General features: G+C 40.5%; 2 protein-coding genes and 1 pseudogene across 2 annotated transcripts; 1 reads left to right on the top strand and 2 right to left on the bottom strand.

Annotated features, from left to right (window-relative positions):
- Positions 1–1,617: 1,617 nt before the first annotated feature.
- Positions 1,618–21,537, bottom strand: LOC108160388 (zinc finger protein 615). Its single transcript, XM_033395469.1, has 6 exons — positions 21,414–21,537; positions 20,226–20,746; positions 4,201–4,419; positions 3,970–4,117; positions 3,514–3,911; positions 1,618–3,453 (listed from the first exon to the last, which is right to left on the bottom strand). The coding sequence occupies exons 2-6, from the start codon at positions 20,727–20,729 to the stop codon at positions 2,422–2,424; spliced, it is 2,301 nt and encodes a 766-aa protein (XP_033251360.1). The 5' UTR covers positions 20,730–20,746; positions 21,414–21,537; the 3' UTR covers positions 1,618–2,421.
- Positions 21,538–22,471: 934 nt separating this feature from the next.
- LOC117191312 (serine/threonine-protein kinase fray2-like) lies at positions 22,472–23,351 on the bottom strand. The gene is made up of 2 exons (XM_033396215.1): positions 22,668–23,351; positions 22,472–22,601 (listed from the first exon to the last, which is right to left on the bottom strand). Exons 1-2 carry the CDS (start codon positions 23,223–23,225, stop codon positions 22,521–22,523), a joined length of 639 nt encoding a protein of 212 aa, XP_033252106.1. The 5' UTR covers positions 23,226–23,351; the 3' UTR covers positions 22,472–22,520.
- Positions 23,352–24,026: 675 nt separating this feature from the next.
- On the top strand, positions 24,027–25,300 carry LOC117190816 (annotated as a pseudogene).
- The last annotated feature ends 502 nt before the right edge of the window (positions 25,301–25,802 follow it).

The following is a 25,802-nucleotide window of genomic DNA, read 5'->3' on the forward strand; positions in this document are numbered from 1 at the left end:
CCTTCTGGAATATTTAAACCTATTTCTTTCTACAGAGTAAGAATAATCATGCATGAATATGTCTAACACATATCAATTTGAGAAAATTTCTTCATCAATTACGTTTTAAAAACATTTTGGAAAACAGGGTATACAAAGGGCTATACACGCATCATGTCTTTAAATACCAGCAACATTGCGACGGTTTTTTTGTTTAACTATTTTGTTTAAACCTTGTTTAAGTCAAAATACAATAAAAGCAAGGACCAAAAACTAACCAATTTTGTAGAAAATGTATTTATCAACGGCCTAAAATTATGTGAGCCGAACTAAGGGTTTTAGTTAGCCAGAATTATTCAACGGAATCTCTAAATTGAGCAATATGAACGACTAGCCTCGTTTTTTTTTTTACTTATTTCGCTAAAACCGTTTTTTGGTTGACCTATTTCACTAATACCTTCTTTTAGACAAGATCCAATAAAAGCAAGTGTTTAAAATAAACTAGTCAATTCGCAAATTGATTCACTAATCGAATAAAATTATGTGGGCATGGCTTAATGTTCTATATAGCTAGTAATATTCCACGGAATATCATAAACGAGGAATATGTAAAATAGAACTTGAATTCGTCAGTATATTTACGGTATATTTTTTAAATGAGACGGTACATTTCGATATATTTCTGAGGACGGACGGTATATTTTGCGATAAGCCCGCGGATAATACCACTAACCATACAGTATACTGTATGGTTAGTGATAATACTGAGGGACAGGACTTCATTTTCTTTTTTTCTTTTTTTGGAAATTTATTTATTCAGCTCTTGGAATTTATTATCTTATCTGATCAAATACTTGTTCAATACAATATATCGGTGGAACAAAGTTCAATTAAAACAAAGGTGCACATCCACGGCGGCAAAGTGAAGGCTGAACCGTTGACGTTGGGCTAGCTCAATATCGGAAATCATTTACGGCTCGTGAAAGACCAACCACCATACACCACTGCTGGATGTCCGAACTTCAGTTTGAACCTGCCGATCTCAAAAAAGCCGGAGGACATAATCGTCACCAACCTACGAAAATTTACAAAGGATTGAGTAATTAGGCTATTGAGTAATTATTGCTGTCAGCAGATTTTTGTTTTATTTTGATTCCCGTGTTTCTCAAGTTAAATTTCAAGTGCAAGTTCCCGTTTGCCTTTATCATTATCACATAAAAATCTATACGCTGCTGCTCTAAGAACCAGCTGTTTAGATCCACATATTCATATCTCGTTTATCATTGTGTTGATTAATGTGGTAACTAAATAGCTTCCTCCAATGAGTAAATTTGTAAAGTAACTGAAGATTTTGAAAACTGAGCAATATGAGTTTGGGATAATGTGTTTCTCTTTATATATATACATACATTTAAACTGACCAACCTCTAAATTACACAGCGTATATAAATGAATCCGTCAAAGTCATCTTGGGCCCAACGATACACCGATGAGTTTCATCAATTACTGTGAGTGCCTATACACCAATGCAGGCGTAAGTTTGTTAAGGTAGATATATATATACTGATTTGAAAGAATATTTCCCCCTCAAATGCTCAAATATTTAAGTTTTTTTTTGCTGATCCAAGAAGAAGGAAGTTTGTATATTTTTGTTTATTTGTAAATGTAAGGAATCGGATTATATCTGTAATTTATGTAAAAAATATATATATCAATACAATCTCTTATGGTTAGGGACATTTGACATAAAAATAAAATGAATTGGTAATCATGAATATGTCTGCCTAAGCTAAATATTGTCTCCGTCCGTCAAGTACTTAAGCTTATCTCCCTCAAAATGCACTAGAAGATGTTGAATCTTTGAATTGGGACAACGCCCGAATGTAAACGCGTTTGTCATGGTTGGGAGGGTAAAGACTAGGGACATACATCACCGCTGTTCCCTCCATCAGACAGAAGACGAACTACACTTTTTTTCTAAGCGTTTTCTAAATGCGTATCGGCGCAGAGTGGAAATGAGTTTTTTTTTTTATTGGTTATTGATATTAACGTCGAGATCCTGTTTATTTTTTTTGAAGCGCATTATATTGATTTGTGTCAGGAAAACTGTGTAGCTAGGGGAGAAAGAACCCCGACCAATCCGACGAGCTGGACCCGAGCTCAGCAAGAATGCGCGCCTTCGAACCTAGCTTCCTATTAACATGAGGTCAGAAAAAAACCATCTATTGGCCAATGTCGGAGTTAGAGCCTAAATAGGCTCTGGCCCTAACTCACTGGCGAAGACTGAACACTACAAACTCAAGCAGCGAACTCTAGGGACCAGGCCATATAACAGACATACTTAAATAGTAAATAAATACATTACTTAGTGCTAGATAAGTACACTTCCAGCTAGCAATATCTTCAAGTGGATGATGGCAATATAAGTTGTACAACTCGTAGCTAACTCTCTACGATTGCCTTGTAAATAACATGGGGCACAGGAGTGGATGCGAGGTCTACTTCTCCTCCGATTGCCCAGAGCCGTGTGCCCGCTTTTTGTGAAGCGCTTTTTGTTCTCGCAAACTGGGCGAATCGTTTGCCGCACGAGCAGCACTTGTACTTCTTCACGGCCAAATGCAATTCGGTGTGCTTCTTGAGATTGCCGTAGGTGGTAAAGGTCTTGCCACACACCGTGCACAGGTGCTTGCGTATGGCCCAGTGGGAGTTCAAGTGGTCGGTGAAGCGATTCTTCTCGTAGAACCCCTTTGCACAGATGGGGCAGCTGAATGTCGACAGGTTAAGGTGCCTGCGCCGATGTATATCGAAGAAGGACCACGTCTTGAAATATTTCCCACACAGGTCACAAATGTAGGGCCGCTCTCCAGTGTGCGTCCGCAGGTGGATGGCCACCTCTGTGGAGGTGGCAAAGCGTTTGTCGCACTTCTCGCACGCATAGGGAAAGTCGCGCCGATGCCGTCGAATGTGCACCGTCAGATTGCACGGCATCTGGAAGCCCTTGCCGCAGAGCGTGCATATGAAGGGCGGGGTGCTGTCGTGCCCGGACCGATGCACCTTATACTGGTCGCAGGTCTTGATGAGCTCCGAGCAGACGTCACATCGGAAGGGCCCCAGGTTCTGTTCCAAAAAGTCTGCCAGTCTTGCGTGCAGCAGGGGAATGCTGCACGAGTCCCCTGGGTTGGTGAGTATTTTCCGTTTCTGCGCTGAAAACTCCTTGCGCAGATCGAACAGAGTCTTCTCCAGTTGCTCCGCGGCATATGCCGTATGGAAGGTTATGTTCAGTTCGTCCAACATCTGGGCCAGCGGCTGACTGCGGTAGGCATTCGATCTAAAGTCGGGATGATCCACATCCCACAACGCCGCATAATTGCGATAGATCTCCACAAACTGCAGCTGATCCTCTGCCCTACCGAATTCAATGGGGCTGGCATCGATGAACTTCGTCTTCTGGTTGGCCTCCACCACACCGACCTTCTGCAAAGCCAAAGAATGGATTTTGTAGGTTCTAGAAGGGTAGAAAATCAGTAGACCTACCTTGCTGATCTTGCTAAAGATCTGCTCCTGGAGTATTGGATGCAGAAACTCCATCTCGTCGTAGCACCAGAGCTTGGGCAGATACAGTCCCTTGTGTTTGATCACCATGCGCAGCTCCTTGCGATAGCGCGTCCTCAGCTTCAGTATCTCCTTGTGGGACTCCTCGCCGCTCAGCTCGTAGTTGAGCTCCTCCTGCAATTGGGCGGAGATCTCCCGGTACAGCTCCTTCTTGCAGCAGCTGGCATACTCGTAGTGCTGGGGATTCCATAAGCACTCCAGCCGCTTGAACGCATCCAGTATGAAGCTGAGCACCTCACGATACAGGGCAGACTTGCTGCAGGACTCGCCATCGGTTTCGCATGACTTTTCGCTTTCGGTGCTATCATTGCTGATCTGTAAGTACTCCTCCAGATGAGTGCGATGTGCGATACGAGAGTCCCGTATCTGGCTACCTACCTTGGCTTCCCAGTCCTCCGTAAACACTCCGCTTGGCATTGTACTTGTAGTCGGGATGCCGGGGATTCCACAACTTTTCCATGCGTTCATAAGCCGCCAGCAGAGAGCCAACGAATTCTCGATTTCGTTCCAGTTCGCGACGAGTGCGCTGCAGGAAGGGAAAGGTGGATCTCTTAGAGAACGATCATATAAGGGAGGGGCCATCATTGGCATATATATATATTTACAAACCGCCTGGAAGTCCACGTTGCTGCCAATGCTACTCGTGGGGGACGTGGGCGGCCCTGGGGTTGGAGGCGTCGCTGGCGGTGTTACCTCCGACACGTTTTCGGGGGAGAACTGTTCTGCATCTGCCGCTCCCGTCACTGTCTCTGGCTCTGCCTCCGCCTCTTGCCAGTTGGAATCTTTTGCATTCTGGTTTTCCGCCTGACGAAGCTGGCGCTGCATTGCCTGGAGATCCAACAAGCATAAATTTTTCGCATAAATAAATACATTTTTGATTTGCTTCTGTTTGTGTTTTGTATCTTTTAGATAAGCAATGATCAGTCCACATGATCTTGGCCAGCCTCAGAGGATTGCGAGGGGTTGGGTTTATCGATGGAACAAGCAAGCACACAATTACAAAAACAATCACATGAACACGAACTCAAACAAAAAGGGAAAGTCCGCTCTCCTCGCCACAGTTCACAGTTCCCATTCCTCCAATATCAGCGGCTATTGGCCTTTGTGTCGTCTACGTTGTCGTTGTCGTCGTCATTGTTCTTATCGGCATTGCATATGGCATACATACCTACTATATGTACACATTTCGATGTGTACTATATATCTTTTTGCTCCCTGTTGGTTGTTGCTTTGCGTTTCGAAAAATATACAAACCGAATCCCTCGCCAGCGAGCGCCTAATCGTTCTCATTCTTCGCATTCTATTGTATTGTCCCCATGAATGAAACATACGAGTATGCATGAATAATTCAAGGCGCTGGGTGGATATATGTAACTTCAATCCGAGATGCTATTCCCCTGATCTCTCGAAAACCAAACGAGTTCCGACCTACCCCATATACAGTGCATAGGTACCATTGAGAACAGAAATCGATACAGAAACAGACAAATTAATTTGCGTAAGCAAATGTTTTGTCCTACCGGTCGACTGGGGCGCAAACATTAGATACGGTATATGTACATATGTGATAAGCAGTTCTAACCGGTTCCCACCCGCTGTGATCGGCATCGCGTGAAACATAATATATTGTAATGGCACACCCTCAGCTTTGGCTAGAGGTTAGCAACGCAAACAAATGTTTCCTTTCGCTTATGGGAATTTTGCACCATTCGACGAATAATTCCTACTGGTTGTCCCCACTGCGAGAGGGTATTCTAGCTCTACCCTTGCTTCCAGTAGTTGTAATTGAAGTTGTCTGGAATTAGAGCGGAAGGCGAGTGGCCGGGCCCCAACAATCGTCCATGTTTTAGCACCTCTTTTTTGTTCCATACCCGCCCATAAAAAGTCGATATCATTATTGGGGGTGGTAGATAAAGTATAATAAAACGTTCTTTGGGGAGACTTAATTGGGATTTGTGGTATTGGTAACGATTAGCCCAAAAGCTGGTACATTAGCTTCGGGCTAAACTGTTCTAATAATTATGCACTATTTCAAGAGTGTTCTTTGTGGCTGACAGAAGTAGAAAGAGTTCTAAACTAAAATGGTACTACGGAAATGTTGCTATAATCGTATTGGCATTAACCACCATTTGAGTCCAAGCTAATGACCATTTCTAGTAGTGTTGTGTTGCTCATGAGTGAGTGAACCAAAAAGAGTTGTTCACTTAAGTGAGCAACTGAACATGTTCCTTCCAAGCTGTTCTTTTTTGTTCACTTGTTCTTTGTTGTTCACTTTTTCTTTGTTGTTCACTTGTTCTTTTTTGCTCACTTGTTCTTTGTTGTTCACTTGTTCATTTTTGTTCACTTGTTCTCTACTCACTTTTTGCGCAATTTTGCTCCTCAAAGGGCATTTTTCGATCTGGCAGCTGTTGCTCATATTTGCGTTTACTTCACATTTTTTGTATTACCGGCAAAGCTGTTTACTCTTTCAAATATTCAGTATGTCGCTAATTCGAAAGTATAGTGAAATTTGGAACCATCTGTGCATGAATAGTGAACAACTGAGTGAGCAAGTCAGCAACTGAGCAAGTGAGCAACAGAGCAACTGAGCAAGTGAGCAACTGAACAAGTGAGTAACTGAGCAATCTAAGAGAGCAAGTGAGCAATATGAGTGAGTTGACTCACTTACTAAAAAAGAACAAGTGAACATGTTCACCAAAATGAGCAATGTTTACCCAACACTAATTTCTAGTGTCGTACGATAGCCAATTAAAGGGTACGGGGAAACTCCATTAAAATCATTCCCCTGCTGACGTTTATCAAAGCTACAGCTGTGTCCACAAGCTTAGTGAGTGGTAGTCCAATAATCAATATCCAATTGGGGTTACTGGCCAGAGTGGATTCTGATTAATTGGATGGCATTTCAGCGGAACTCAACCACTCTCATTCACCTGTCGAAAAGGGGCCTTGGCCTAACCTTTTCCATTAAAAACGAACGGAACCCTTTCCAAGTTAATTGAATAACTAAAAATTGCACACAACACCAAAAAAAAAAAAAGAAAAAAAGCCTTGGCCCAATCGAGAATGCAATTTAAAAACGTGGAAATTAAAGTTTCGACCCCTCTCTGTTGGACCCAGGAAAAACATGTTCGGGTCACACCCAACTCTCGACGAAATGAACGCCACCCCAAAAAGGTGAGCGAAGGGAACTGAAAGCCCATTAAAGTTACCCCTCTCTCTCTCGGGCGAGAGAGGCAAACAAAGGCGAGGCTAGACGGGCTTTGCCGCTTCTTCGGACCGCTCAGACACCTACACTCGACACACGACAGACACATTTCTAAGGCGTGTCCAGTCTGCCTGCCTTTTCTTTGTGTCTGTTTACTGAACACGCAATTCAAATAATTGATCCAGTTAACTGTTTAACAAAATTGCATAAAAATTCAATAAGCAACAACAGAAACAAAAGGCGCTACCATGACGGCAACGGCAACGTCAACGGGCGCCAATAGATGGGGCAGGGACTGGACTTCTCCGGGGTATACTGCATTGAAACCAGATCGCAGACCAATTTGATTGAGTTAGCTGTGTGTTTTGTTTCTCCCTTATGGTTTATTTATATATTTTTTAAATGGAAAGGGGTCGAAACTAGTCAAGGGATTGTCAGGGGCTGATAGGGTGGGAGGAAGGCAGTGCAGCAATGCATTTTAAGTGATGTTTCGAAGGCGGAATAGATTGTGTTGGGGCAGGGATTAAGGACATCTGAATATTTTCATTTCAACGAAAGGAAGGAATGTATGTGGTCAAACTTTCCCAAGACTAAATATAAGGAATAAGTTAAGCGATAAGCAGAATCCACACTTGCAGTGCGGCTCCATGGCGAACGATTCCGATTCCGATTTCAATTCCGGGTTCGAGTGCGAGTGCGAGCAGCTGCGTCATCCATGCCAATGGCTGGAGAGGGTAATGGTAATGGGGTTGGGGGAGGGGGGTGGTCCACTCTGATGTTTTCTCGTCAATTAAAAACGATTGTTTATTGCATTTTTCACCAAGAAATATGCGGGCAGGGCCAATCAAAAGTTCCTTTGATGATGATGCGATGATGCGATGTTGCGATGCTGTTTTCGTTTTCGCCTCAAACTAATTAATAGAAATAAACTTATTCCGATACGTTTCCATTACCATTTTGTATTTCGACATCGTAGCCATTTGCCGATTATCGCGGTGGATCTGCTGGTGGAGCCCCGTTCCGCCCCCCCTCCCAATCTCTTAGTTTTTAATTAGAACGCGCTCCAGTTAAGCCACTGGCCAAATGTGTGTGGAGCTTTGGATGTGGCCGGGGGCTGAGCTGGGTATGGGCCGAGTGCAAATAAAAAGATTCATGGCAAAGCCCGTTAATGCTGCACTTACGGGTAATACCATTATAAGGCCTTGGGCATGGAAAGCCATGCCGAATCGCTGGCAAATGGTGTCAACTTGTGTATTCGGCCCTGCTTGATGATTGTAAGTTTTAGGTGTTCTGTTCGGTTCGGTTTTTTCCCCGTTTTATGTTCGATTTATTGCTCCCAGTGAATCGTTTGACAGCCCCAAGGGAGGGCTGTTATTGATCGACATTTACCAAAACTCAAACATTGATGCGAATGATGGGCTACGCTCCCATTTGTAGGCTATATAAAATATCCCCAAAGCCATATGACAACAGGCAAAACACCGACATGCAAAATCCGGAAGAACACGAGACCCGACTCGACTCGACTGGAATGGAATGGAATGTAATAAACGAAACGTGCGCTAATAAATTATGAGCAATACTTGGTGTGTGGTTCCACGCAACCTGCGGGAGGGTTTCATTCATTTCTTTTATGGCCTGGCCCACGCCCTCTGATGGAGGAAGCCCATGCAACCGACGAAAATAAACCTTGCGGCGGGGAACCTTATAGAGAATGCTAGAACCGGGAAGCAAATACAAACGAAAGTCGAAAAATCAAAGATAATACTCGTACTACGCGAGGCATTACGGTGCAATCAATTTCAGACAAAGCGAAATGCGTTCGGTTTGAAAAGGTCGGAGAGCTCTTAAGCGCGGAGTCGTGGCCAAAACTTTAAACAAATAACTTCCGTCAGACCGTCAGGCCGGCGGATTCTGTCACAAGGCAGCCTTAATTTAATTAGACTGATTATAAAACCCCGTCAGCTGATCGATCAGCGGCCAGGTTGCGGGTGGAAACCGCACTCTAAGCCCTCTTTCCCCAGACAGACCTTCCACCTTCCCAAAATGTTGAATGTTTAGTTAAACTTGTTAATTATTTAATAAGCGCGGCTGTGACTGATAAAACTGAGGCATCGCCTGTCAAAATGCCTCCCCAGCCACCACATTTTTGGGCTCAAGAATGGTTAACGTTGCCATAAAACGCCACTGTCCGAAGATGTTGAAATATGGGAAAGGAATTATCGTTGGTGCACATAATAAACCAGCACAGTGATATCCCCGACTTAAGATTATAGCCAGTGATATATGGGATAGTTTTCGGTGAATTATACTTTGATTTCAACGGATTATCGATGATTTAGATGTGGCTAAGTCTTCGAGATACTGTTTGCTGATAAAAAAAAGCAAATAACTAATCTCTGGTAATAATTTCTGAGATTTTTCAACATATAATGGGTTCCACGAACCAAGAAAATGTACCTACGAGTACAAATTAAATAACTGCGGTAGCGGATTGTGTTTTTAAAAAGTTTTTATTTTACTTCTAACTTCACTGATATAGATTTAAGTAGAGGGTCACAAAGGATTCCGGGCAAAGGGTTTGCGCGATCTTAATTTTTAGCTCGACTTTGCGGTGTCGCTTCTGGATCAAGACTGACTTGAACTTTCTGATCTTTGCATCGTTGATCCCTTTCGGGAATAGTTTTTCTATAAACATTTCAATTGATTTCGCCATCCCGAGTATTGGATTTCGTCATCCAAAGAGAGAACTGTAAAATGCCTAAAGTGCAGGATCTGCAGAAAGCCGGGAGTGAGATTGTTTATGAGAAGCCGGGTGTGGGCAAACATTGGTTTTCCATTTAGGCGAGTGTCAAAGATTGGGATTGCGGCGGGAGCCCTTGAGATTGTACATCTTAGAAATCAATTAGGCGGAGGTCCAAGATTGAAATTGTTTTCGTTTTGGAAAGCCAAAGATTGTTTACAACTCGTATAAGAGCTCAATAGAATTGGGTACGTTAACTCCCCCATTCTTAAATGTTTCGTCCCGATACATTTTGAAGTTCTGATAGAGCTCTAATTTCTTCTGACAGTATTTGAATGTTGCTTTCCACTATTTCTTCTGACGGTATTCTTATTGATTTAATAAGTACAAATTTGGTTAATTTATAGCCGAAGTAAAATAGCATTATCAATATCAAAATGATTAAGAATAATGTTGTTAATGGTAAGGCCGTATTACCTAATGTTATAAGGGGATTTAAAATATTAACATTATCAAAAGAAAATTGCTTATCATTCGATTGTATATAATCAACTAATTCAAAATCGCTATATCTATGATGCGATATATATCTTAGAATTTTACCCTTATCATTTATGTGGGTTATATTATTTATTACAATTGTGTTGTTGAATATAAGGAGATACGATCCTAACAAAGTAGTATTATCTACGATATTTTTGCCTGAAACTAATATGGCACCATCCTGAATGATGTCTATTTCTTTGTTTTTTTCCCTTTTTTTAGTGCAGTTGGCTTTAAAGCCATTAAGTAAATTGGTGAAACAGGTCTTCTTTAAATTTATTTGTGCGTAATTGTTAAAAGTTTCACTTTTAAAATTATTCATTAAATAGTATTTCTCCTTACATTCACAAACCTTTTCACTTATAACTAACATTCCATCATTTTGTGAGATGGCTCTTGCATGGTAAAACTTGCAAATATCTTTAATTTGAGGATATTTTATGTAAATGATTATTAAATCAGCATTTCGAATTATTTTAACCGTTGCAATGTCCAGCAGATCAGACAGTTCAACAGGATGTTTTTCATGCTTATAAATGTCCTCTATTTCGTTTTTATTTAAAAGTTTTGTATTTAAAATGTTTACTTTTAAGAGGGTTATGGTATCAACTAAATTTAGTAGGTCAAAAGTTATTAATTTTAAACGATGCTTTCTCAGTATCGTTTCTTCATTGAAGATGACATTTTTTAATGAATTTGATAGCATTTCAATTTCTTTGAAAAATTTGGAATTTATTACAAATTGTTTATTATTATTTTCAGTTAATTCATTTACTTTATTTTGTATTTTCAAAAAGTCGTCATGATCAGGGCTGCCTGCTATCCATTTCCAAATGGTACCTAATTCATTTATTCCCCTTTCATTCCGTTTTGGAACTAATTCTGAAATCATTAATTTTAATATACTTAAGTCCATTGATATTTCCCACTCATCGTCTGAATTAATTGATTTGTTGACATATTTGGATTCTTTATCAATTATCTCTCTATAAAAACTCAAATTAGTAATATGTAAAAGTTCAGCGTATGTTTCATAAGTGTAAACGTCTCTGTCGTCTTTGAGCAATAGATAGTCACTATGCGTATAGTCAATTACTTCCGAAGTCGTCAATATAACAAAAGTCAGTATAAGTATATTCGCATACATTTTCTGGAAAAAAATATTTAATATTTGATGTTATCTTTATGTATAATTCTGTTTCTATTGTTGATTATAATTTTATTCGGTCGATTTTCCTTAACTACCTGCTTTTTGTATCGGGATTGAATTTTATTTCTTTCCCCGAATTTCTTTTCATAAACTACTTCTCCTATTTTATAATCTTTTTCTCTTCTATCTTTGTTAAGTAGCTTAAGTATTTTGGTCTGAGCTTCCTTAAGTAATATTGGATTATGCTTGTGTTTTATTTTGTTATACAATATGTCATATGGCATTTGATTGGTCGTTGAATGTATCGTCAGGTTATATTTCAGTGCCGCCCTTATTATTATTTCTGAATAATCTGTTAGATTTAGTTCATCCTTGATGCACCGCGCTATTTCTGTTAGTGTGGAATGTACCCTTTCTACCTGACCATTTGAGGTGCTGTGTCTGGGATCAGCATAATAAATAGTTAAGTTACTTCTTTGTATGAATGATCTAAATTGTGCTGAAGTAAAGCTTGGTTCGTTGTCAGTCATTAAAGATGTTGCTAACGGAAAGTGTTGCAAAATTTCCATTACCTTATTTTCAATGTTTAATTTACTTTGAATTTCCTTGACCACCAAGTATTTGGAATAAGAATCTATACAAGTTATGAATGATAGGTTTTGGGCATAGTATATGTCTAAGCGTAATTGATCTCCTTCTTTTGCTGGAATGGGAGCTTCCCCAATTGGAATTTTTACAGGGTGTCTGTGATATTTGTTTTTGTTACAGATCTCACAATTTTTTATATATTCTTTTAATTTTTTGTGCAGGTTTGGCCAATAATACAGCTTAGTTATTTGTTTGTAATTTTCGTCTAGTCCTCTATGGGCTCTGCAATGTGTTTCTTCTATAATTATAGCTTTATCTTCTGAATTTACTACATCTTGGAGGAACTTTCTCGTGAAGAGAAATTTATTTATGAAGTTTTCCTTTAGCTTATTTTGGATAAGGTATAAATCTTCTAAAGTGCAGTGTATTCCTGTGGTTAAGTGTGGCTGAATAAATTCTTTTAAAATGATTAGCAGATTGACTACCGTATCAAATTCAATAATATGTCGGGTATTTTCATAAACTCTTACTAACTCATGAACTGTGAATCTCCCTTGCGCTAATTGTAGCTGCTGTTTAAATTGGTTTAGAGGCTTGCTAGTCTCTTGAATGACGTTTTCAAAACTACTCTCTGCTGAATGCTGAGTATTTATGTCTGATTCTGAATCTGTCTGGTCGACATCACTATCTGTCATATGATTTATTTTAATCCGAGATAAAGCGTCCGCTACTACGTTAGTTGAGCCTGGCTTATAAATGATTTTTGGTGTGAAACTTTCTATGAAGTAATACAAACGTTTCATTTCAACATTTGGATTTTTTTGCGACATTTCAAAGGACAAAGGTTGGTGATCTGTATGTATTTCAATTCCACTCACTCCGTATAAATAATTTCGAAAATTTTTTAATGCCCATACAATAGCTAATAATTCCTTTTTATTAGTAGCATATAATTGCTCGGTTTTACTTAAAGTTTTAGAAATAAATGTTATGGGATTCCCATCTTGCGACAAAACTGCACCTATTGCTATGTCCGATGCATCTGTGGTTAATGTGAATTTTTTATTGTAATCTGGTTGTACTAATTCAATATGTGCTATTAAACTGTCCTTTAAATTATTAAATGCTCCCATTGCTGGTTCATCCAGCTGTATTAATGTTTTCTTGGATGCCCTTCGTGAAACTTTCCCATTTACTCCACTCAGATATTTTGTTAATGGTTTGGCAATTGTAGCATAATTTCGGACAAATTTTCTGTAATACCCTGTTAGTCCTAAGAAGCTACGTAGCTCTCTGATATTTTTAGGAATTGGATAGTTTTGTATTGTGGAGATTTTGTCTGGATCTGTTTTAATGATATTTTGGGAAACAATGTATCCCAGAAACTTGGTTTCCAATTGAAAGAATTTAGACTTTTCTAGGGAAATTTTCATGTTAGCGTTTTGCAATATCTGTATTATATGAATTAGATCTTTATAATGTTGTTCTATAGTTTTTGAAAATATTATTATATCGTCCATATAGACGTGACAAGTTTTCCCAACTTGTTCTCTAAGTATATCGTCCATTGCCCTTTGGAAAATTCTGGGAGCGTTCGTCAATCCCATAGGCATTCTTAGAAATTCATATTTGCCGTTATTTATGGAAAAAGATGTTTTTTCAATATCTGATTCCCTCATTAAAATCTGATAGAAACCTGACTCTAAATCAATGGCCGAGAAATACTTTGCCTTACCTAAATTGGCAAGGATTACTGAAGGATCTTGCATAGGGTATCTATCCGGTATGGTGTTTTCATTAAGTTTCTTAAAGTCTATGACTAATCTATGTTTAGGAGTTCCGTCCTCATTTACTCCCTTCTTTGGTACTACTATTACCTTGAAATATATGGGCTTTTACTAGGTCTGATTATACCTTCATCTAACATTTTACTTATTTCGTTATTAACGAAATCGTTAACCGAAGAAGCGTATGGATACTGCTTGCCATATACCGGTCTATCATGTTCAGTGTTAATCTCTCCTTTTATATCCGTTCTGAACGGTAACTGTAAATTTATATTGGCATGGTCTTCTTCGATGATAGATACCATTTTCTCTCTGAGATTTTCTAAATTGTCCTCTTTGTAGGTTATTGTGTTATACAATTTCATTTTTTTCAATTCAGAATTTGCATAATTTTGAATGTCGGATATTTCTACGACGGCGCGTTCAGGATTTTTGCATCCCAAACTTTTAAATTGTTCATTGTCGGATAATTCAACGACGGCGTGTTCAGGATTCTTTAATCCCAAACTATTCGAACTTTTAGTGTCGGATAATTCTACGACGGCGTGCTCAGGATATTTTAATCCCAAACTATTAAAACTTTGGATGTCGGATAATTCAACGACGGCGGGTTCAGGATATTTGAATCCCAAACTATTGACGGATAATTCTTCGTCGGCGTGCTCAGGATTTTTTGATTCCAAGCTATATAAACTTCCTTCTACCTTTTCTGAATCACTTTTCATTTCTTTTTCTTCTTCAAAATATTTTTTTATTATATATTTCTTCATCGGAAGGATGGTTTTTCCTTCTATAAAGGTTAATTTGTTTAAAGAAAGGACCTCGTCATATATTAGTTTCTCCTCATTGTCTTTATAACTTAAAGTCCCCTTTCCTGTATCAATAACAGCTCCGATTTTCTTTAATAGGTTAAATCCTATTAGTAAATCTGCCTCCATTCCATCTATTTCATAAAACACTTGTTTTGTGTTGAAAATAGTTATATTATGGAAATATTTAATTATTGAAAACCCATTCACTGTAGCAACTTTCTTATAAATTGATAATTCTTTTTTATTTTCGTAAATTCCCTTTTTTATATAACAGGAAGTTGCTCCCGTATCTATCAAAACTTTTAATTCTCTGTTTATTTTTTTATCTACTCTTTTTAAGTAGGGCAGACCTACTTCGGGGGCTGATCTAAAAAATGGTCCTCCTCAATGTTATTTATCCGCATTGCTTTATTAGCCGGTTGTTCCGACATTTCGTTTGGCTTTCGTTTCTGCGCCTGATTTTCGTTAGACTGATTATTCGGTACTACGTTTGCCCTAAAATGCTGAGCTTGGTTATAATTGCTATTATTTCTCCTATAATAACCGTTAGTATTCTCCCGATAATTTCTATTATTATTATTTCCCCTGAATTGATTGCTGTTCTGTCGGTTCTTGATTCGTCTACATCCATTGGTTCTGGGGCCTGATTTTGTTGTCTATTACCCAAGAAATAGGGTTGTCCCCATGACATGTTATTCCTCTGAAGATCCTTTTTTTGGTCGAATGGTGAACTATTAGTCCTTGGTTGTCGTTGGTTGAATCTTAATGTATTGTAGTTATTATTCCCTGAATTTCTGGGGCCACTGAATTGGTAGGCAAATTGGGCCCGAATGTTATTTGATTGCAATTCCTGTACCTTTGCCAAGGCATTCGGTAAATCTGGGGGATTCAATGAAAATAGGATTTCTGCAATGCCGCCGTTTAGGCCAGTGACAAAAATGCGTAAGGCATTGTCTCTAATTTTTTATTTGATTCTTTCGTGATTTCACTGTCCTTTCCGTGAGTCATTATTGTCTTATTTATTAACAAGGTCATTTTCTTGTTAACCTCGTTATAGAAATCTATTATTGAAAGGTTCCCTTGTCGGAGAACGCTTAACTCCTGTTCTATTATGTAAATTGGTCTCTTGTCACTGTAAACAAAGTCAAGTCGTGAAAGTATGGCATCAAAATTTAAAACTGTCCCGTGGTTGGTCAGTGCGTCATGTGCTGGTCCTGTTATTTTGTTTCTCAAAATTGTTAAGGCAATATAATATTGCTTACTTCCTTTCTTATATAACTTCACTGCAGTTTCTGCAGCTTCCCTCCATCCTACGTATTGGTTTAATCCACCATTGAAAATTGGTAGGGATTCTATTACCTTTAATGTGGTGTCATCTTTTATTGTCTCGTCTATTGTTTCTGCCTGATAATCTGATACCTGATCGGATTTAGTTTCTATTTGTTGTTTTAAATTTACAATTTGCTCCTGTACTTGTGAAATTTGAAATGCTATCAATTGTTTGACCAGATCTGCAGTGAGATCGGTCCTTGTTTGTGAGTTAATCATTTTTAGTTTTTCAAAATCTAAAGTTAGTTGATCCACCTTAAATTTTTCTTATATGTTTGTTTTTATAATCTAATATAACCTAATTGAACTTATATATTTATTAATACAACTTTTGCTCACGAACTATCCGGTAGGGGTCGTCCTTCTTAGTTTGGCTGACATATCTTCGAACGGGTCTTCCTTCTTGATTTGGCTGACAGGTCTTCGAACGGGTCTTCCTTCTTAAATTTCTTTGTTTAACTGGGTCTTCTGGGGGTCTTCCTTCTTTGGTTTAGCTGATAGTTCCACTTTCTTTGTGTTTTGGTTTGGTTGGTTTTGTTTAAAAACTTTGGTTTTTTTGGTTTTTTTGTATTTTTGAATTGTCTTGATTAGCTTTTGTATTTATTTGTATTTTGAATTGTATTTGTATTTGTATTTGTATTGTATATTGTATTTATTTTTGCACACCCTAAGCTCCGGTTTGTTTCCTTTTTATCTCACTTTTTCTTATCTTATATCTCACAGTCACTCCGCGTTTTTATATCTGAAGGATTTATTCCATTAAATAATTGTCCTTCGGGTTTCGGCACGACGCAACACTTTTATTATTCGGTGCTTTTTATACAACGTCGCCCCACGTTGGGCGCCAATTAAATAACTGCGGTAGCGGATTGTGTTTTTAAAAAGTTTTTATTTTACTTCTAACTTCACTGATATAGATTTAAGTAGAGGGTCACAAAAGATTCCGAGCAAAGGGTTTGCGCGATCTTAATTTTTAGCTCGACTTTGCGGTGTCGCTTCTGGATCAAGACTGACTTGAACTTTCTGATCTTTGCATCGTTGATCCATTTCGGGAATAGTTTTTCTATAAACATTTCAATTGATTTCGCCATCCCGAGTATTGGATTTCGTCATCCAAAGAGAGAACTGTAAAATGCCTAAAGTGCAGGATCTGCAGAAAGCCGGGAGTGAGATTGTTTATGAGAAGCCGGGTGTGGGCAAACATTGGTTTTCCATTTAGGCGATTGTCAAAGATTGGGATTGCGGCGGGAGCCTTTGAGATTGTACATCTTAGAAATCAATTAGGCGGAGGCCCAAGATTGAAATTGTTTTCGTTTTGGAAAGCCAAAGATTGTTTACAACTCGTATAAGAGCTCAATAGAATTGGGTACGTTAACTTACATACATATATAGTTGATAAATATTTATCATCATTGTGGAGCAATAATTATCCATAAAACTCTACCAATTCTGCCAATACTAACGTCACCTATGGTATGACGATCTCTATATGTCACTCTGTTTGGACAATGATTTATGGGCAGCGATCGCCTTTATGGCAGGTGCTCTAAAAATTCCAATTTACAAGTGTTTAAATGAACATTAAAACCTCCTTAGTTAAGGTTTTGTGCAGCGCTTTCGCCGTCTTTTAGCCGTCTTATCTCTAAGCCATTTCCCATAGCTAAAAACATCGACAGAAATCTACAATTATTTTATTACCCCCGACGCGAAGGCGTGGTGGGGTTGGTGATAAAGAGGCACTGGGAGTCAGAGAGGAGGACTGATTGGGTTGTCTGGGGCAACGATCGGTCGAGTCGAATCGATCGATCGATCGATCGTTAGCTCGGGCGAATGTTAAATTACTCAAAGTGGCTGGAGAGACGCGCGTCATTGTCATCGCCATCACCATCGCCATCGTTTATTCACTTAGTGATGGCAGACAAAGAAATATATCAAAACGAGGGGGAACGTTGTGAGTTGCTGCGGACACCGCAACTCTACAGTTTTACCCGATACTAAGTCAGTATGGCTCTCCTCCGGCAGACGCCGCTAATATTGAACGACACGACAAAGAGTGCGTGCGAGAGAGACAGAAAATCAGTCTGAGCGTGACGTCGGGGGCTGCGTAGCCACTGCAAATTGATTTCTTGCTTTTGGTTACAAAATTGATCCGATCTGATCCAGATTCAGCAATCTGATAGATATGGTCATAATCTATGATTCTGCGTTTTTAGTTTTCTCGAATCTGCAATATTGTGGATGCAACAGATTTTCGTCCTTTGTGGGGGCGGAAGGGGGTGGGGCGAAATTTTGAAACAAACTCGTCTCAGTCCGATATATTAGGAGTGTGGATACCAAATTTGGTTGCTCTAGCTTTTATAGTCTCTGAGATCTAGGCGCTAATGTTTTACTCTAAGCAAAGCCGCCTATGCTACGTGTGTGTTAGAGAGAGATAGGGCGAGAAAAAATGAAATTATTTTCTTGATGCAGGCTATAATAATAATACGATCCAATTCAGATTCTGCTGTCTAAAAGATATGGTCATTCTCTACGATTCTGCGTTTTTGGTTTTCTCGTATCTTGTGGATGCCACAGATTTTCGCCCTTTGTGGGGGCGGAAGTGGGCGGGGCAAAGTTTTGAAATATTTTTGTAGCAGTGAAATATCACAGAAGTCTGGATCCAAAACATCGTTGCTCTAGCTCTTATAGTCTTTGAGCACTAGGCGCTAATAGGGACCGACAGACAGACAGACGGACGGACGGACAGACGGCCAGACGGACAGACAGACACGGCTCAATCGACTCGGGTCGGAAACGATTCCTTCTGGACGTTACACACATCCACTTTTACCACAAATCTAATATACCCCAATACTCATTTTGAGTATCGGGTATAAAAAAACGAAAGGAAAAAGACCAAAAATTACCCATAATTTGTATTGAAAGTGTCGTGTAGCCGGGGGTCTAGGGCAAATAGGAAATGATTTTTATCAGCATTCACATTCACTTTTCACAGAGAGTTCTGTTATTCTGTGACCGCCACCATTTACATTGCGTCAATACAGTGGCCTGTATCTTTGGTCTATATTTATCTGGAAGAGCGAAAAACTCTTGAAATTTCACTACGTCAAATTGATGGGGAACGAAAAACATTACCAATCTATGGTCTGATAGTTTAAAGGCCGATTACCACCTTCCTCATTGACAAGCATTTACATCATGGCCTAAAGTGTATGTCAGAACAGAGAAAGCAATTAACTCAGGGAGGGTTGCTCGAGAAGTAGTTCTAGAAAAGTATATAAACTCTATTGTATGACCATTTATGCATAATTCGAAACACATTATACTACCGAACCAATTCGGTGTCTATGTATAGGCTGACAATGTCCACGAATTTCGTTAATTCTCGTTTAATAGGTTTTTATTTTTAAAAATCCACAACAAAGAACGTGCCACAACAAACCCGAAAATATACTATGTATAAGCTTTTCCAAAATGAGGAAATTTTTGTGTCCCACATTTTGAGTATATGTCTGTATTAATTTTTTTCTGTGGCACAGAAATTGCAGAGATCCTACGTACGAGACATATGCACAAAAAAATTTATTGTTGTGTCTTCTTCGAAATTTCCATGTCCACAAAAACAAAACAAACAAAACAGAATTGGAACCCAGAAGATGAAAAGAAACTGAAAAATTGCGTCGCGTTGAGGGGAGAAGAAAAGCAACATCAAAAGTTTTTGGCCGAAGCTTTTGATACCACTTTTAAATCTGCATACAGTAGTGCTGAGTGCTGCACATAGACGGGTAAGTATGTGTGAAGAAACAGTAGTTGGGATTAAAAAAAGCACCACAAAATAACACCGTTCAAATGTCCATGCTGATCAAGAATATACCCTCCATTTTCTTTGCGTTGCAAACATCTGATCAAAATGATAATACCCTATGCAAGTGTATACAAACGGAACAGCAAAAATAGCAACGGCTCTGACGAACTGACAAAACGTCTCTCTCTTTCTCTCTCTCTCTCTCTGTCTCTCTGTGCTTCCAAAACATAGGGCCGTGGATAACAACGGGACTCAAAGGGGAAGACAAAAAACAAAGGAGAAACACGAGGGAGCGGGAGAGCGCGGACGGACAGGGCGACGAAGCGACACACTTTTTCTCAATATTTTGTTGTGTGCCATTGCGCCGTTATTTTGAAGGTCAAGTGACCAGGTTAAGCTTCCTCCGGAACTGCCTTTCAGCCTTCAGCTCTTCCTCCACCTCTAGATAGCGGCGGAAAACCATTTTTCCATTAAAAAATCTAATAAAAAGAAGGAAAAGGGGAAACGACAGTGAATCACCAGAGCGCAAACTACTTTGGTAATTGGAAGAGCAAGCAATATAGAGCGCTCGCGGCAGAGCGTTTACTGTAACCAGAGAGGGCAGCGAAGTGACGCAGAGCGGGTGAGCGGAAAAAAGAGCGAATGTACAGAAGGAATCGGCGATTAACTTACCACGCGTCGTGTCTCGTATCGCGGCGGTTGAAGTGGAGCGGCGACCCCAACACCAGGCCCAGCCAAAGGTGAGGGCGTCGGCGTAGACGGGAGCGTGCCCACTATTTCATGAAGCACTTCAAACGGACCCAGTGCCTGCAGGCAGGTCTGCTCGTCAACCGAAATGTCCGCGGATGGCGGCGGTGAGGGTGGCAATGGATTTTCCATAACATAAACCAAATCTATTTCGGGTGCTCCTACTGCATGGGATAGTTGCATTGTGGGGGTCGCTGCGACGATATTCATCAGCTGAATGTCCATGTCTATCGTGGATGTCCATGGAATCGTGGATTCCGTCCCAGTTCCCATCTCCACTCCATTCAAATTTGATTTCTTCGTGCATTTGTCGGTTGTGGTCTGGTCCTGGTCTTCCAGTTGGAATATGTCATGGCAGTCCATTTCCATTATCATTAAATCTGTTTGGGTTGTTTGTTCGAAGCGAACTTCAGCGGCGGGCTTTCTCATAAGAAATGCGATTTATTCTAGAATTAAACCAAAGACTATACAATACCAAGATGTTGCATGAGCGACCAAAAAGCTGTTCTATGGCGGGTCCTAACATTAGGACCCAAAAGGCACGAGGGAGCGCGCGGTGTTTCAATTCCCTTTTCGCCTGTACTTCGTCTCTACCGCGACCCCGCTGCCCATCGGTTTCGTCTGTTCGGCAATGCCTTCACCAGCAACGAAATAATTCTGGACTCTCGATCCTCAGCACCGTCGAAGCGGTGGTCGCGGATCGCCGATGTCTTTGGAGCGGCACAGTGGGACCTTTGACCGTCTCAGCTTGCTAAATTAGTTAGTGAATATGAGTTCAATAAATATTTGCACACTGAAAAAATGTTAAACTTTGAGTGCTTATATCTCCTAAACTAAAACTATCTTGAAAATTCGATTGGAAAATTCTCTATTAGATGCGTACATTAAATTTATCTAAAGCACTCATAAAATTTTTTGACTATTTCGGCTGAGTCCCCACTGTGCCGCGCCAAAGACATCAGCGACCACGCTGCCCTACGGTTTCGGCACGCAGACACTGACATGCTTTCACACCGACTCGACGCTGACCGAGGCATTGACGAAGCCGAGTAGCATTTCGGAGGCGAAGGTAGCGTAAAAGAGAATTGAAGTACTAGCCCCGCGCGCCCGTACCTTGAAGCGTCAAACGAAAATTAAAAAAGCATTTGTTCCTCATGCAACATCTTGGTATTGTATAGTCTTTGATTAAACACACGACATTGTGTTGGTATTGGTATCACACGAGCCGGCATTTTTCAAATGTTTGACAGTCGCGCTCGTCTGTTGTGCCCGGTGTGACCGCGGATATATCGGTCAAATATACCGCCCGACCCTCAGAAATATACCAAAATAGACCATCGCACTTTAAAAATATACCGTAAATATACTAACGATATACATATTACTGGTTTTTGATATTCCGTCGAATATTACTAGCTAAATAGAACCCTCAGCCCTGCCCACATAGTTTTATATTATTGATGAATCAATTTTTTACTTGACTGATTTATTTTAAATACTCGCTTTCATTTGATTTTGCCTAAAAAAGGTAAAGATAAAAGTATGAGAGTAACTGCAGAGAAAAGTAGATTGGCAGCGCTGGAGGATAAACATACGTTGGCAGCGCGCACAATTCACAGCTGATTGCTGTTTCCTAATTTTGTTATTTAACCAGCAGGAATTTCCTCGAACCAAAAAAAATGCAAAACTGTATTAAACTGGTGTCATTGGCACTCAAGTGCCCGCAGAGAGCCATCAGCACGTCTGCTGTCTTGGATGGCAAGCGGAACTTTCGCAAATTTAACGTACACAGCAAGCGCGGCACTCGCGCGGTTAAGGAGGCCCAAAAGACCATGGCCAATCCCCGGTGCCCATTGACAAGCGGGGCGTCCGCGACACAGGCATCTTGGTTGATGGAAAATTTGTGGAGATCCCTTAGAAAATCCCCGATATTATTGTGCCCGATCTAACGGACTGCAAGCTGAAGGCCTATGTGTCGTACAAAGCACCGGAAGTAGTGCAATCAGAATTCACCAGTCTGGACTTGTTCAACGCAGTCTATTCGAAAAAGATTGTTGAGGATTTCAAGGCGGGCAGCCTCCAGGCAGACGGCAGTCCCAAGGAACCATCGGCCGAAGAGAAACTCACTTCATCGGAGGCATTTCTCCGTGCACGAAGAACTGGCAGCGACATATTCTACACATACGTTTATTGTTTCTTAAATAAAAATTGTAAATTTTACTATTCCTGGATGTACTTTTGGCGATATACGTAAAGTTTGCGAATCCATTTCTCCGTCTTAAGGTCAGGATTTCCAAGGAACTGATAAACGAAAACATGACACATATTTGTGAGAAGAGGACGATAGAACCGAGAAAAGCAACTTACGTTGGGATGAAATATTACATCTTCGGTTTGGACCGGGTTCGATGGATTCGGTACGGTCACCGTTTCGTTTTTCAGATCTATGATAACCTTCTCTGGAGCCTCACGATCTTTGGTGCTGAAGAAAGCTGACGGCTTGAAGGTATCCTCGTCTATCTTTTCCAAGGCCTTCTGCACTTTGGTATCCAGCAAATCGATGCCCTTGACGTTGCTAGCGAGAGGCGTTGAACGTGAATTGCTCTCCGAACTCGGTGCTCTGGTTGTCCTTTGGGAGGCAGAGCGAGATTTGTTATAGTCCCGACTGCGACTCTTGCTGTGCCGGCTCCGGGAGCTGCTTGGACTGCGTGGCGATGAGCTGCGCGACGAGCTGCGGCTACTACTACGACTACGCCTGTAGTACTTTTTAGATTTCTTCGACTTCTTCTTTTTGGGTTTGGAGCTTTGCCGGCTGCTTCTGGTGGGGGACTTGGAGTGGTACCTTCGGTCGCGTTCTTTGTCGCGGTCCCGATCTCGCTCTCTTTCCCGGTCGCGGTCTCTATCATGTCTTTCCCGTTCACGCATTGTCTTTTTTTATTTATTTATTTTTGATTCTATTGTCGCTTGGCTCATGTACATAATAAATACAGTACACTACAAAAAGATATGAACAACAGGCAAAGCAGCACGGAAAATGCAACGAATGCAATGTAAAATGCACCCCATTTGCTTAATATAACTTGAAAAGATAACAAGTCAATTTTGTCTTCAAGGTATATTATCCTCAAACGGCGAGGTGAGGTTCGTACGAAGTCTGCAACTTGCCTAGGCTATTTTTGCTCGTCGTCCCTACCCCTTTCTATGGGGTTGTTACACATCGATATTATATTATATATAATATCGATATTATATACTGTGTCTATCGACTGCCCTCTAAATTATAATATTACTGAATCCAAATTTAAATTTGGGCGCCAAAAACTAAAAAATTATATAAAGTAGCGCCCGTTACGATAGCTTCTTTTAGTAATGGATTTTTTAACTAGATCTGGGAGCGCTTGCTTAACAATTTGAACTTTCAGAAGGTCGTTGAAAATTCTGATAATACAATCTAATTACATGTAACCGCCAGTAGCGCAGCTATCAAGATTCACAGAGTGATAGCTGCACCACTTGTCGTGAGACTTGAAGCCACCTGTATTATCGCTTCTGGCAAATCGCTCATGAGTTTCCCAAACGACCTATCAGTCTTGTTGTATTGAACGTAGTTTCTGTGCGAAAATAGCCTGCCATAAATTTGCCCGCCCAAATCTTCCAGTCCTAATCAGATGTTCCTTGGGGGTATATAAAAGGTATGAGTGGTCACACCATTTGGTAAAGTACCTGCACCTGTGATCAAAAATGCTGGTTCCCCAAGTATTTCTGGGTCTTCTATGTCTAGGCCTGGCCACAGCCTTGCCCGCCGACGGCGGGCGGGTGAGCTCTGTGACAACGGTAAAAACGAATCTCTATATTATAATATCTCTGTATTATTCAGTTGACTCTAGTGAGAGCACAAGGCTATGAGATTCAGGAGCATACTGTTCAGACGTCGGATGGATATATTCTCACCATGCACCGCATTCCATACTCCAAGAATACCGGCTACGATGGCGCTCGTCCTGTTGCCTTCCTCATGCACGGTCTGCTCTGCTCGTCCTCTGACTGGGTGATTGGGCGGTCCACACAGTGGCCTAGCTTACCTGCTTTCTGAGGCTGGCTATGATGTCTGGATGGGCAATGCTCGTGGCAACACCTATTCGAAGAAACATGCAACCCACACACCGCTGCTGCTGCCCTTCTGAAACTTCGAGTGGCATGACATTGGAATCTATGATCTGCCCGCCATGATAGACTACGTCCTATACGCCACGGGTGTAGATCAACCTCGTACGTGGGTCACTCCCAGGGCACCACCGCTTTCTTCGTGCTCAACTCGATGATTCCGCGACTTAAGAGTCGCATACGCTCGGATGGAGCACATGGAGAGTCCCCTGGCCACCGTAGGAGATCCTCTGTTGGGACAACCAAATGCCTTTGTTGAGCTATTCGGCAGTATGGAGTTTCTGCCAAACACTCAGCTCATGAATTTGCTGGGCGCTGTATTGTGCAGTGATCAGGCTATATCCCAGGTTATCTGCACAAACAGCCTGCTCCTCATGGGCGGCTGGAACTCGCCATATTTGAACAAGTCAATGATCCCAGAAATAATGGCCACCACGGCAGGCTGTTCGGTGAACCAGATCTTCCACTATCTGCAGGAGTACAATTCGGGATATTTCCGTCTATTCGACTACGGTTCGACCCGAAACAAGAAGGAGTACGGCTCCAAGGCTCCACAAGATTACAATGTGGAGGGCATAAACGTTCCCACATACCTTTACTACAGCGACAACGACTACTTTGCCAGTTTAATCGATGTGGATCGTCTTCGCTACGTAATGGATCCGAATTCCCTGAAGAGTGCGTGTCGCCTACCCGAGACTAAATGGAATCATTTGGACTTCCTGTGGGGCCTGAATGTCAAGGAAATACTTTATGACCGAGTGATCAATGACATAAAGAATGCGTAAGCATGTGTTGAAAATAAAACTTAAGATCGTGATAATTAGAATTCAAAACAACAAAACACTTTTCAACTATTTAAGCAATGGGTTTAATTACTGATGCGGTGATATTTGATAAGGGGTCATAAATACAATTTAAATTGTCGGTATTTCACCGTGACATAACACAAGCCAAACAGCGTTTTATTTGTTTCAAATTATCGTTATTGTAAGATATGAATATTAGTTTATAAGATTTGAATATTAGTTTAAGATTTACTCATCGATAATATTATAAGAAATACCAATGTACTCGATATATCGATACTTGTCCTCGACATCGATATGCGAACACACATTCATTCGAATACGACGATCAAGAAAGAAGAACATATAATAAAACCGTGCTATTAAAAGTTTACATATCAGGTGTGGGGTTTGCCCAAAAAAAACCTCTGTGATGAACTATGCAGACATAAGAGCGAAAACCAAAAGTGAACTTAGGGACATATTGCGTAGGCAAAACGTATATATTGATCAAGATGCCAACATACACCAATTACGTACAGCAGTAAAA

The sequence above is a fragment of the Drosophila miranda genome (genome assembly GCF_003369915.1).
Source record: "Drosophila miranda strain MSH22 chromosome Y unlocalized genomic scaffold, D.miranda_PacBio2.1 Contig_Y1_pilon, whole genome shotgun sequence".
In the NCBI taxonomy this organism is placed as follows: domain Eukaryota; kingdom Metazoa; phylum Arthropoda; class Insecta; order Diptera; family Drosophilidae; genus Drosophila; species Drosophila miranda.

Bases quoted from the DNA above. Each gene is read 5' to 3' on its own strand.
- LOC117191312 (XM_033396215.1), bottom strand. From the start codon at position 23,225: ATGCGTGAACGGGAAAGACATGATAGAGACCGCGACCGGGAAAGAGAG. The intron at 22,602-22,667 runs GTAAGTTGCTTT...TTCGTTTATCAG, and splicing joins ATGTAATATTTCATCCCAAC to TTCCTTGGAAATCCTGACCT.
- LOC108160388 (XM_033395469.1), bottom strand. From the start codon at position 20,729: ATGAGAAAGCCCGCCGCTGAAGTTCGCTTCGAACAAACAACCCAAACA. The intron at 4,420-20,225 runs GTAAGTTAATCG...TTGGATCTCCAG, and splicing joins GATACGAGACACGACGCGTG to GCAATGCAGCGCCAGCTTCG. The intron at 3,454-3,513 runs GTAGGTCTACTG...TTGGCTTTGCAG, and splicing joins TCTTTAGCAAGATCAGCAAG to AAGGTCGGTGTGGTGGAGGC.